This window comes from Poecile atricapillus, chromosome 2 (assembly GCF_030490865.1).
Source record: "Poecile atricapillus isolate bPoeAtr1 chromosome 2, bPoeAtr1.hap1, whole genome shotgun sequence".
Taxonomy (NCBI): Eukaryota; Metazoa; Chordata; class Aves; order Passeriformes; family Paridae; genus Poecile; species Poecile atricapillus.
In genome coordinates this window covers 35,746,724-35,760,110 of record NC_081250.1, presented here as the reverse complement: position 1 = coordinate 35,760,110, position 13,387 = coordinate 35,746,724, and the positions used below count along the sequence as shown (strand labels likewise).

The 13,387-nt window shown below is 37.6% G+C and overlaps 1 protein-coding gene across 2 annotated transcripts in view; it reads left to right on the top strand.

Annotated features, from left to right (window-relative positions):
* RFTN1 (raftlin, lipid raft linker 1) overlaps window positions 1-13,387 on the top strand; it is a 96,507-nt gene that overhangs the window by 42,641 nt on the left and 40,479 nt on the right. For both annotated transcript variants that reach the window (XM_058833288.1, XM_058833287.1), the window contains exon 4: window positions 9,176-9,284. In XM_058833288.1, coding sequence (XP_058689271.1) covers window positions 9,176-9,284 — 109 coding nt within the window. The remainder of the gene's footprint in view (window positions 1-9,175; window positions 9,285-13,387) is intronic.

Sequence of the window (13,387 nt, the reverse complement as noted above, 5' to 3'; positions counted from 1 at the left end):
TGGAATGTTTGGCTGAACAGTGGACTTGTTGAGTGATATTGGGCTGAGCTTGCGTGATTTTGGGCGCCTTGTCTTCCCTGCCTACACAATACCTTGCTGCAAGCAATGAAAGTATTTACATGTATGAGTTTGTAAGTAAGCACTTGAGGACTTCTGCTGGTTAGGGGTCTGAGGGTTCAACATCTTCCATGTCTGAGCTCTGAAGGTCTGTCAGGGAAGAGCAGCTTCCTTCTCAGTGGTGTGATGTGATCATCAAGCCAGAGTGCTCAGTGTGTCACTGCTCTCACACTGTATCAAGTAGTTTACATCTGTGCAGAGCGATTGTGGAAGAGTACAAAAACTTAATTGCCTGCTCACTCACTTGGGTGCCAGTGTCACACACTTTAGACAGCTGTAAATGACTGTACAAAATTGAAGACAGTAGAGAGTCTTGAAACAATTATATTTCCTTTTACATTCACAGTCCTTTTCTCCACATTCTCTTATCTGTCATTTCTGATTGCCTAGGGAAGCGGAAGAGATGTGGTGAAGCAGGAAAAAAACAAGTACCAGAAAGGGAAATTACATCAGTTTGATGTTTCATGTAGCCTAAATGTTCCTGATTTTGGCTGAGAGTATGGAAGCAGCTTCTCCCATAGTGTGTGGGTGCAACAAGTATTTGCAGTGCCAATTGCAATGAAGAGAGATGGGTGTTGCACAGATTTCAGATGATGATGGCCTGCACAGAGACCACCTGTATCTGAACTACAAGTTTATATCATTCCACAAACAGCTGGGGACTAAAAATATGTAACAGTATTAAAAAAAAAAAAAAGACATACTGTTAATTTTTTAAATTAACCTTTCTCATTACACTGCTGAAAATGATTAAATTATATTTTTCCCCTGAGGACTGTCAGGTGTCTTGTCATCTCAAGGGAGTCTCTGTATATAACAGTTAAATCATGGGTAGAAGTTAGGTCTGCTTAGGCTAAGATCAGATGAGTGTTTATTTCTGTCAAAAGATTTTAGGAGTAAAAGTAGTCCAACCACAGTTACAGGATCACTAGTAACGTTGTTTGTGCTGTGGGGTACACGTCCATCCCTTTGGTTCATGGGGAGACAAGAGTCATAAAAAATTCTGTACCTTGGTGTGGGGTCCACGCTTGGGTTTCCTGGACACTTCCTGTGGACCACCTGAGGCTGCAGCTCTTTTCTCACTGCAGGTGTTTCACCACAGGTGGTTCTGCACTTCATCTGTCCATTGTCTGGCAGATAACCGAGTGTGTTTTCCACCTTCCTTTTTTTGTTCCCTGAATGGAACAGAAATGAAATTGTTTCATTAGTGCCTACAGTAATGCCAATTCCATTGACGCAGAGACAGAACTGAATACTTGAATTAGTCTTTAATCAGTGGTGCACTTTTCTGTGTCAGTTTTATGGTTTAAAATTAATACTGTCTACTTGTGCTCTGAGGACTTAGTTTTATAGCTCTACTTCTCCAAAGGTAGGAAGAGCTGCTATATACCAGCTGCAGCAGATGATGGGTATCAGGAACACCATGCTGCTGCTGTCAATGAGATTTGCAGTGCCTGAATTTGTTCAACAATAAAATTGAAGAGGTAGTGCTGAGACATATTGTGCATTAGAATTCATGGAAACAGTACCTGCTAGTGTTATTTTTATCCTATTTTGTCATTGTCCTGAAGTTTCAAAATATTCCTAGTGAATTTGTAATGGCATTGTACATTAAGGTGACTTTTAAAGTCATCTTTCTGTTTAATCTGTATTGGTATCTCTGGCTTATTTGTTATCTTGCTTATGTAATAATTCTGGTAAATATAGAATAGGAGTCATTCCTACTGTAGGATGTTTGAAAAAAAACCATCCCTAACATATATGGAGACTGTGCATATTGAAAACCAAGGATTATCCACTGGAAGTGTTAGGGAAAAGAGAGAGAGATTTTCTAAAAAATCAACAGTGCAATTGTGTGCAGTGCAAAAGGCATCACCACGTTCAATTAAAGTAAGTGAAATAATATAGGAGTGTTTAATTCTTTAGAGGCACTGGGCATGAAGGTAGGCTACCAAGTTGCTAAACAACAATTGCTCTCATTAAATTTAATACAATAAATTTAAATATTTCTGTATCATCTAATGGCATGCTATACACTAAGCAGTTGATTGGAAAATGGTTTGAAAGTCACATAAACTAGAGTCAGATAAAAGAATAATAAATTCAATGCTCATGAATACTTTCTTTCCCCCTCTAAATTTCAGCAGACTTAACTAAAAAGCAATTGTCTGTTCTATTGTCTGTGCTGAGTTCTGAGATATACGGGTTTCTCGAAAAAGAAATCTTGAAGAATCTTGTATCAGTTGTGTGAAGAAAACTCTACAAGCCCAGGTTTTTACAGATTTTTTTTTTTCTTCTGAATTTAAGGAAGGCCCCAAGAGTGAAGAAGCATAGGTGTGGCCTGCTGTTCTCATTCACACTCGAGAAGAGTAGATTCACACTGATTTACACTTAGAATGTCAGGAAAGGGAATAGAAGCTGGTACCTGAAAAGCATGAGTGTGTGACAGTGGGTCTCTGCTGATGGAAGGGATGGGGGAAGGTCCATGTATTTGGGAGGTTCTGGCTAAGCAGGATAAGGAGAGTAACGCATCTGTTGCTTACATTCCCCCGAGGAACAGAAATCAGTAGCTCTTTTGTGTGTGCCATAACATTTTTCTCCTTGGCCTTTTTTTTGCCCACTTACTGTTTTTTTGCTTTAACAGTCTCTGTGCAGGTGTCTTGGGTGCGTTCTTATTTTGGACAGCTTGTGGCTGTTGTAGGTTATCTGTTCCCTGCAGAGAAATTGCTAAGTCAGCCTCTAAACAAAATTAAAACAAAACCATAACACAAAGCAGCTTTAACTTGTTCCCAGCAACCTGTAGTGTGATACCCTGTTCTGGTATCTTAAAGTTTCAAAATTCAGTGTCAGTTAAAAAGTTTTGGTGTCCCTTTCTAAGTACTCAGCACTGGAAAGCAACCTCTATTTTCTTTTACCGGTAAAGATACAGGATCTGGGCTCCTAAACTGTCTGCTTATAATAGTTTTGATGTGTTTGCAGATGCTTCATTTCATCATGATAGAGAAGGAGGGGATACAAATGATATTTCAAACAATTTCTCTCCATTGTGCCATCTATGTCTTAGGACATACCATCTATAGCTTTTGCCTTCAGTCAGTAAAGCAACCAGCAGGGAAACATTGCTCTGCAGAAGTAGACTAAGTAATAGAATTTAACCATATTTTTTTAGATTTGCTAAGTGCTCTAAACCTCAAACAGCTTTGCAGCTGTTTTCCCTTTCTGCAAAATAATGAGTTGTCAGGTGTTGTAGGGATTCACTTGATGAGATGATCCTAATTCTGTAATTCCTGTATTTGTTAGTCTTGACAAAATGCAAACTATCATCAGTTGGATAACAAGAACTCTGTTCATCTGCAAAGGAATATGGCAGACTGAGTTAAAAAGTTTCATAGTAAATCAAGATTTTTACAGTTTCCTGATTTTGCTGATACTTAACTTTGGTGTTTTCACTTTGGTGAAAGTAGGTACTTTGCATTGATACAAGATTTTTTATATATTGAATATAAATGTGTGTGTGTGTGTCTATTTGGTTTTCATGTAGGATTTAAGCTTGAAGATGAGAAATGTCTGAATTTATCTTCATGAGCATTAGGATCAAACAGGTTTGTGTGCAAATGCAGTGTGTGTTGTTGCTCTCAGCAGGCTGATTCCAGCTTAATGAAAAGATAATATTTATTCCATGCCCAAGAGTCAACAGATATCTTCCTTTAGCTCAAAGGACAATGGTTTGAGTTTTGAAGGCTTGTTATTTGTTACAAGTTCAAAGAAATACATATTTCCTCACAGTAACTTTTAACAGTGACCTGAAATAAATGTTCTTTCATCTGTATTCTGAAAATTATAAACACGGCACATTAAAGATGCCTGTGTATCAATACATGCTCAAACTTTTCTCAAAAATCTTTATATACTGTCATTAAAAAAAGCTTATAAATTTTAGTAACTAATAATAGATATTCCAGTGATAAGGTTTCCTATAGTAAAGAAAATGTTTAGGTAATAACATTAAAACAGTGTCACATGGGTTAGACTTCAGGCTCTTAGGATGCAATTTATCTGTTTTAATTTTTATAAAAAATGGTGTGTTTTTTGGCTGGGCATTGTAAAACCTATAAATTTTTAGTTATTGTGTTGTTGGTTTTCAGATACTCTAGTTTAGTTTTGCTGGATTTTTAACCTGAAATTGTAGAGATGCCAGCTGCTCATGTTAATCACTTTGGTGTGGTTTTATTATTTTCATAATGTAGACCAGTTTATTTTGAATGTACAGTTATATTTGAATGGTGGAGCTATCCCTGTAGTGGAAAATCTCAAAACTGTGCTTACATTCTTAGCATCATCTTAATGAAATAGTAATTTTAGAGTGTCTGTGCAATTTACAAGTGTGTTTCGGCTTGCTGAGTTCATGGGCATAGGGAACTTCAGGAAGATTAGGTCCAAATGTTGGCTCTCTCAGCTCCTTCTTGTATCTGAAAAGGATTGGAAATCCAGTTTGTAATGGACACCAAGTTGTCAGCTTTAATAGTAACTGTAAAAGTTACTGGTTCTCCACAGCTGGTTATGGTTTTTCTACCATGAAACAGTGCTTAACAGCAAACAGCTGTGCAGGAAATGGCAACCTAGTGAAACAACCATTGTAACATATTTTTGGCCAGTGAACTTCCAATAATAAGTTAAAATCTTATTTATTCTATGTATAAACTTCTTGTTAGTGGCACTAGAAGCCCTATTTAGGATTCAGGATGACACTTTTTTGGAAGTCACTGGTCCTGACCCCTTTCCATATTGGTAAAATTTGAGGGTACTCTCTACCCCCACCCCACCAGGCCTGCAAATGCTGTCCCTCTGCTCAGCATCAAGTAGACTGAAACTCCACCTCAACTCTTTGCCATCCTATGCTTAAGGTTGTCCATGGTGAGCCCTGAGAGTACCTGCAGTAGCAGAAGAATCCTTCTTCAGGAAAATCATTAATGATAAACAAACAATGTAAAACAAAGAAAAACAAATGAAAGCCCAGGATGTTTAAGCTGCAATGAAGTTTTCTGTCAATGTCCATGGCCAACCAGAGGTTGGCCTCTCCTGGGGCGGGAGGCAGGAGACTGCCCTTCCTCACTGCAGGGAAAGTGCTAGTGTTGTTCATGCTGTCCCTTGTGTTCCCTCTCTGGTATCCCAAAATATGTTCCAGTGAGTACAGGGTGTTGTAGTGAGTCTGGATGTAGTAGCTTCTCCAGTTCGTCCGGGCTTCCAAGAAGGGTACAGCATTAGCATATCTAAGTGTGCTTCTTTCAGAGCTGGACCTTTTTTTAATTAATCCAGTGATTTTTTTTTTTTTTTTTTTTTAATCAGAGGAATAAAGGTAATGCAAAACCCCCAAATGTTTGCAGGAATGAAGGGAGGAAGATTCAATTTTCCAACTTAGAGCACAAAAAGGAAGAACTTGTTGACTGTGCATCCATAAGAAGAGGAAGATCTTTAGAACTGCTGGAGCTTACACATTTTTTGACTAAACTGATCATAGCATTTGTGTTTCTCTTGTGCTTTTTGTTGAGAAATGTTTTATGATGGGAAAATTAAAATCAACTTTACACAAAACCATTGCTTTAAAATTAAAATATTTTATATGTTGGACTCCCAGTAGCATCCTGTGCTATAAAACTGGTAAAAGACTCCAGGGTATGGATTATTGGGTTGTTTCTCACGATTTATATCAGTCCTTTTTCAGAAGAGAGCAGAGGAATGCAAGTGCACAGAAAAGTGCTCTTTGGACTTTTTCTCTTGCTTCTGGGATCTTGATAAATGTACATTTTGTGGGGATCCTGTTTCATAGTTTCTAATGAAAGTGGTCCTAAAAGTAGTCCATTTAAATTAATAAAACTAAAAGTATATTAATTTCTGTTAATAGAGAATTTACCTGCACCTATAATTATTTACTTCTCTATGGCTATATTAATTATTAAATACTTTGTGATACATGTATGAAATGCACTGGTTATTGCATAGAGACTGGAAACCATTCCTTGCCCAGAAAATTATTTTTATGGTCTGTGACATCCACAGGTATTTATTATTTTCATGTGAAAAGCTATGGCTGCTGTTCTGTTTCTTTGTTTTTTACAGCATAACAGGCTTTTAAAGTCTGCCTGAAAAGGTGGAAACTACCAGTATAGACAAAGACTTGCTTTTAACCTATATAGACATAATTTGCTTGAGAGCATGGAAAAATACTTATTGGAAATATAGAGTCCTTCTATTGGAAGATTTTAACTAAGGATTTTATGACCTTTAGTAGGATCTGTTACGTGTGTTCTGTAAAATAATGTTCTTAACAGAGTGGAGTTGTATTTGATGCCATTTCTTTCATGAGCCCTAGTGCAGAGGTAGCCCCCAAACTGCTGGAGAAGGAATTAATTGTCTCCAATTAAATATTTCTAAGCAGCAAGTGTATTTTAAAGTAAGTCATTCTTAAAGGAGTTAAACAGGACATTTTAAGCAGCTGTAGTAAAAATCACTGTATTTTTATGGATATAATCTGTATCTCAGATAATTCTTACTCCTTTCAAAGAGGTTGGAAGGAAGCCCTCAAAAAATAGCACAAAATCAGAGCTCAGGGAGCTGTTCAGAGGAGGAGAGGAATTAGGAGAAAGTGGTTCAAGGCCTGCTTTTCTCTTCCTTATACCTGTCTATAAACTTTACCAATATAGGTTGAAAAGGGTTATTTTTTCAGGTAGCCAGGAGATCTAAATGTAAAATATGGTCTTTCTCATTCTTTCAAAGTAATTAGAATAGTGAGTTTTCATTTGGGTCATAGCAGTGCCAGAGTTATGAACAGGCTTTGCCAAATGGGTGGGCACAGAAATAGCATGACACATACTTAATTTCCAGGATTTGATATCTTAACTTTGAATTAGAGCTGTAGCATTTTACAGTATCTGGGAGGGTGCGGCTTCCTCAGCTGGGCTGGAAGGGAGCTTCTGTCCAAGAACGGAAATCGTGGAGATGTTTGTTCCTTGCATTTGTAGAGTTTTGGACTTGACCCCTTGAAATGGGATTGGTTGTCTGAAAAAGGGCCTGGTTCCTTGCTGCCTGTTGCTGGTAACACACTTCTGGTTTGTAGTTATACAACAGCCAAAGCACTGGACAGTTGTATTTTGCTCCACTTGATGTTGTATGAACTTAACTTTGCAATACTGAGTGGCAGTTTTAACAGTTTATTGATTGCTTGAGCTTTAGAGAGCCCTAGCTCATACTATTTCTGTCTGCAACACGGCTAGATAACATCAGGGCTACTTTTCCTGTTAGTCACATTCAGATTTGAAAAAAAAAAGAAAAAAAGTAGGTCTGATTGTAAGTAGACTAGCAGGGAGGCTTTCTGAGGTTCATTTTTATGTTCTTGAGTTCATCTGTGGCAGAAAATCTGCACAGAATAGATTTTCTTATCTAGGACTTTAGAACAGCAAAAATAGTTGTCTGCAGTACATGTGTTGTCCCTCTCAAAAAGATTTTTTTATTTTCTTGACAAAGTTGTTCTTGCTGCTTAAATTAATTGATGTGTGTGCGCTGCAGAGGAGAAGTGCTGGAATACTGTTAGTCCCCCAATAATGACTTATGTAAATTCTATAAAGATGTTTGGAGAATTTTCATGAACATCAATGCTTTGTTAAAATTATTGTCCCGAATGGAGTATGGAACCACAGAAAAGAAAAGGGGGGAAAAACAAATAGGGAAGGGACTTCAATGTTACCAAACAATGCACAGTCTGCTACCATCTATTCAGGTATAAGTGAGATAAGAGAAGTGACATGGGAGTGTAGCCTGTGTGAAGGTGGGAGGATCAAATATAGCAAATGTCTGCAGTATTGCCTAGGAAACACTGCCAGTTTGCAGTCAGCAGCCCACGCATCGCATGGCTCCGGGGAACTGTAAATGTCTCGGGAAAGCCCCTGGGACCATCTGTAGCTGAAGCGTGTTCTGTGTGTCACACAGTCCCCATCCCCAGAACAGGCCTTTTGCACAGGCTTGCTTTTGCAAGCATGGCAAGCCTGTCGAGCCCCTCAGCACTCTCAGTTCAAACTGCTGTACCTTTCTTCCTGTCCTCTAGGTACCCAGGCGTCAAACAACTGCTGGCCAGGAGTAGTTCTTCGCCTGGAACTAGATTGTTCGGTTTTCTGTGAAATGTTAGATAATTGCTTTGTTACTAATCCTAAGAATGACAGGCTAGTTTTTATTTTTAATGTTCATCTATGTGTTCTTTTGAAAAATTGAAAAAGTGAGTGATTGTCTAAATATCCTCTACTGATCAGGTGTATCAGTTTCCTTTCATGGGAGTCTGGAGGAGCTGAAAACTGCCTTCAGTAGCTCTGCCTGCAGATTGTTTCTGAAGATTATTCAGTACAACTTCCAAACATTCTCTTGGCATATTTTGACCAATACCTTATTTTCACAGTGCTCATTTGTTCAGCAAATGCATATGGCAGATGCCGTTTGCTTTGAATTATTTTAGGAGTTAGTCTCTTCTGAAAGACAAGGGACTTAAGGCAAAGCTTTACATTTCTTAAAAAATAAGGTAAGACTGAAGGGTAAACTATTTTGATTAGCCCCTGATTTTAGATGGAATGGTTCTAGATAAAGAGAAGGTGTTTCTTTTAATTGCTGTCTGAAATGCATCTTATTAAGGCTGCCCTGTGGGGCACAGAGCATCTTTCAGACCGTTGCATTGGAACCTTCTTTTTGTATATCCTGAGTTACATGACCCGTGCATCTCCTTGATGTTGGCCCTAGATGCCAGGCTGTCAAAGTGTTTCTTGGACAGAAAAAGAAATCTGGAATTCCCTAAAGAATCCCACCATCTGTGGCCATTGGTGTGATCTGCTCCCCTAGCATGTGGGTCAGATATGGTGACTGCCACTTGTTGGAACAGTACTGAGCTCAGTGGGGGGAATGTATTGGAACCAAAGTTTTGTCTGAAGTTCAGCTCTCCAGGATAAATACCTATAAATGGGATTTCTGGGTATCGTTGTTACAACAGAAATTGATCCTTCTTTTCTGTCTGCCTCTTTAGGTCTTCAAAAGGTGACGTCAGTAGTGAAGGATATGTCTTGGAGGTAGAATGCTGCTCCTCTTTAAACCAACTTTCAGAGAAAAAGGAGATCCCTGATTTTATTAAGAAAGTGAGTAAAAAGAAAAGGTGTGGCAAACCCCAAAATACAGTATGCTTTTATTTGCACTACAATTACTGTTTCTAGTTCTGTCAGCTTGGCAGTAGGGATATGTGTCACTTGGACCAGCTAGAATATGGTGTTTTGTAATTTTAAGTATCTGAACAGCAGTTACACTTTTTGAGAGAAACAAGTTTGATCCTGATATTATTAGAAATTATTTGTAGTGTCACAGGAGAATGACCTCCCACATATGATATCAATGTAGAAGATGGTCCTATAATGTACAACATTTTATGTTGAAACAATATATACATTTTCCATTTTAGTGTCCAGATATCCTATTGGATAGTACTTTACCTAAAAGGCCTTTTACCTCCAGGGAATCCCCTGGATTATTTAAGTTTTATTTCAGTATCACATTTTGTGTTTGATAGAGTTGGTTCTGGCAATCTAAATACTTTTGTGAACAGAAGAGTGTTGCTTTCAATTAAGTATTCAATATATACTGGAGAATTTGAAAAGAACACTGCAGTTCTTTATCTATTCTTTTTAAAATTCTTTTTAAAATTATTTTTGACACTATAGTATTCTGCCAGACCAGAAATTAGCAGCTTATATCCATTTTAGTGAAAACAGACTCAGATTGTGCTTGTTTCAAATTCTGCAGCATCTGTTGTGTCCTGATGCATGTTATATAAACTAGCACTGAGTAGTGTATTTATTTAGCCACAGGGTGTGAGTAGGCATACTTCCTTAGCTTTAGTTAATTTGCAGTGATAATAGTTAAGAAAATTTTAAAATTAACTACAGCACAGGCTTTATGAGCTTGATGGGGACTCAGCTTGACAGACTAACTCCTCTTCAATCTTTCATTTTTACTGTGAATTTTAAGAACTGGATTAAAAATAATCCAGCTATAACTACCTGATACTTAAAGATATATAGGTTTTGTATCAGAACAAACTGAAGTTTTCTTAACACATTAATAGTCAAAAATTTGAGCCCAAATTTTGTTTCAGGTCAAACTGTGTTGTTACACTACTATTCAGATGTTATCTTGTATTATTTCAATATATTCACACTTAGCAAAAATGGGTGTAGTTATTGTGTACCAGTTTCAACATGTTTGATTTTGTTCTTCAGTTCTTTGAGTCAGAGTAGAAATATAGGCATAACTGTCACAACTGGTACCAAAATTGTGCATCATTCAAATAGAAAATTTCTTTGCATTTGTAACTTCAGAAAGAGTATGGATAACATGAAAACAAAATGACAATCCAGGAGTCATCTTATTTCCATAAATATCCAATTCTGAGACTCTTTAGAATGCTTTTCTAGACATGTAAATATTTCTGTTGATAGAAGCCATTTGATTATGGGGCTATGAAGATCTCTTTTTGAAAGATAATAATTTAAATTTTAATAGCTGGAATGTATATTTACTGTTTCTCTGTAGGTTGAATATGTCGCTCATCCTCAGATGTTATTTGATGTAGAGAAATTTGAAGTTCTTTGAAGCTGTTGCTGTCAAGTGCATGCAGTGTCGCAGTATCTGATTATACACGTTGTGAAAGTCTCAACACTTTTATGTAAATCTAACTCAAGAAACAAAATTTGTTTGGGAGTAAGAATTAATTGTCATATTAACTAATTTGTCTGAGCAACAAAAATATCCATTGCTTTTAAAGGCATATAAACCAGATGTTTACAAACAAAATAAATGGAAAAATAAAGGATATTTTTCAAACAGCATAATAACAAAAAGCTGTTAGAGAAGGTAGTTCCTTTCTTTAAAAAAATGAACATCCTTATGATTCTTCTGAAACAGTAGAATACAACTGAAGTTAATATAATGTTTTAATTGAATAGGGAATTCCTTTATCTTTTCATAAGCTTTTAATGACAGAGCCTTTTAGCTCAGGTTTGCCATCTTACTGTATTGCAAATTACTGTATTTAAAAAACCTCGAACCAAATAGAATAGCCATATTTTCAAAACAGAAGTCTAAATCTTCCCCCTGAGCTTTCTAAAAAAAAATCCTATACACTGAGAAAATTAATTTTATTGTGCAACTGCTGAGCAAGTGTGACTTGCCTTGAGTTTGAACAAGGATGCAATTTAATAACTTTTCTCGATTGACTTTTTGTTGCATTGAAATTGTACATAATGTTGAATATTAACTGCTTCCTTCTGCAAACACAATACAATTTTGCAATGGCATACAGCATAGGTAATATGTGCTTTTTTCTTCTTCTTCTATAACTCTATATGAATGTGGAACAAGGAGGTTATTTCTCCTGGGGAATGCTTCTTGCTCACCAAAACAAAGTGCCTCAGTACAATGTTGTCTATAAAACATACAGGAAATGCCAAAGAAGACTCTCTGGTCAAACCCCCGTTCCATTGCTGAGATCTTTCTGTGCTGCTGGACTTTGTCACAGTTCTCCACTCTGCTGCTTTTCTGCCCCAGGTTCTGGCTAGGGCAAGGCAGGGAACATTTAAATATTGGGGACACGATGTTCCATAAAATACACTCTTCTACTTTAAAAGCATGTTGACATCACAACACTGTGCTTGTTCTTTGATATCCATGTGGATCTAGTGCAACTTAACCTGTCCTAAAGAGCTCAAACAGGCCCGTGGTATCTTTGATACATAATCTGTAGGCAATAAAAGATGTAACTAAACTGTTGTGTATATATTGTACTGCCTTGCTGGTATTAACACTTCGGTCTTTAGCTCTCAGGCTAAACAGAGATTAAAGATTTGCTCATCTGCTTTTTACTAAGCAAAGCTAACTTTTGAACTTTTGATCACTGGGGCTCAGATCATTCTGAAATTGTTGAAAGTAGAAATGTTACTTCTAAGATACCATATTTTGTAATATTTAGACTTGTGTCTCATGTCAAATAGGGTAGCGTTTAATTACTTCCTTAGTTGCTTTTTGTTTCTGCTTATCCTGTTATTTTTTTCATCTGAGAGTGTTCTCTGGAGTCTACAGAGACATGTAAGGGAAGGAGGAGCTAGGCTGACATCCCAAGTAAAGATTTATTTTGGACACACAGTCATATATGAATGCCAAATATATTTCTCATGACCTCTGTTTTCTGTATCTGTCTGAGGTACATGTCTAGAACTGTAACAGCAGAAGGTTTTACTCCTATTTTCACATCTTTGCCATGTTGGTGACAGATTAGGAGATGGAGGATTCTTTCTGTACTATGTCTCTGTAGTTTTGACTTCTTAAAATTTAGGAAGCACCTCCTTGGGTCCTTAGTTATCTCCTTAATAATGCACCATCAGAGGGAATTCTTATTTCTTTTTTTCAGTGTGACACCATTCATTGTAGGATTCACATTTCTTGTCCCTGTGGAAGTAGGAGGCATGATAGGCACAGAAGAGCATGGTTTAAAAATGATGCAGCTTAACTGAAATCCAAATGCAGGCATCTTCCTTTTGTGTTCTTGGCTGGACATGGATCTCTCCCTGCTGGTCTATCCTTACTTGCTTCAGAAATGAGTCTAATTTCTTCCAGCAAACCTAAGGCAGTACAGATGGGTAATTGGTTCTGCATTTTCAGAAGTGGACCGATTCCACTTGTAACAGGGCTGCCATTGTGAAACACCTTTGTAATACTTACTGTGCCATGAAATCTGCTGGATGAGACAGTATGTGTCAAATCTGCTCGTTGCTGTTCCTTCTCATGTGTCTTGGTCAAGTTCAGTGAGTACAAATCATTACCACTGGCTCCAAAGCTGCCAGTAGCATGTCACTCCCTTAGCTGATCCTCGGAACAACTTCTGTAGTCCAAAGCACCTTACAAATAATCTTGACTCCTGCAGATGCAGTGACTTTGCCAGTAAGTTTCTTGACATTCACTTTATTGCCTAGTAATAGCGTTGCTGGGCCATGGATATGATGGTACCTCTCAGATGTGAGTGGGACTCCAAGGAGGAATCTGCCAGCAGAACACATTGCAGGGATGCTGCCACCTATGTACTCGATATAGAGTTAGCCTCTGAAAGAGTGACACCCAGTTCTCTCTGGTACAAAGGAAAGGTGAGCAGAGAATTGCACTGTTTTGAAAGAAAGGCTGTACTGTACTAACACTT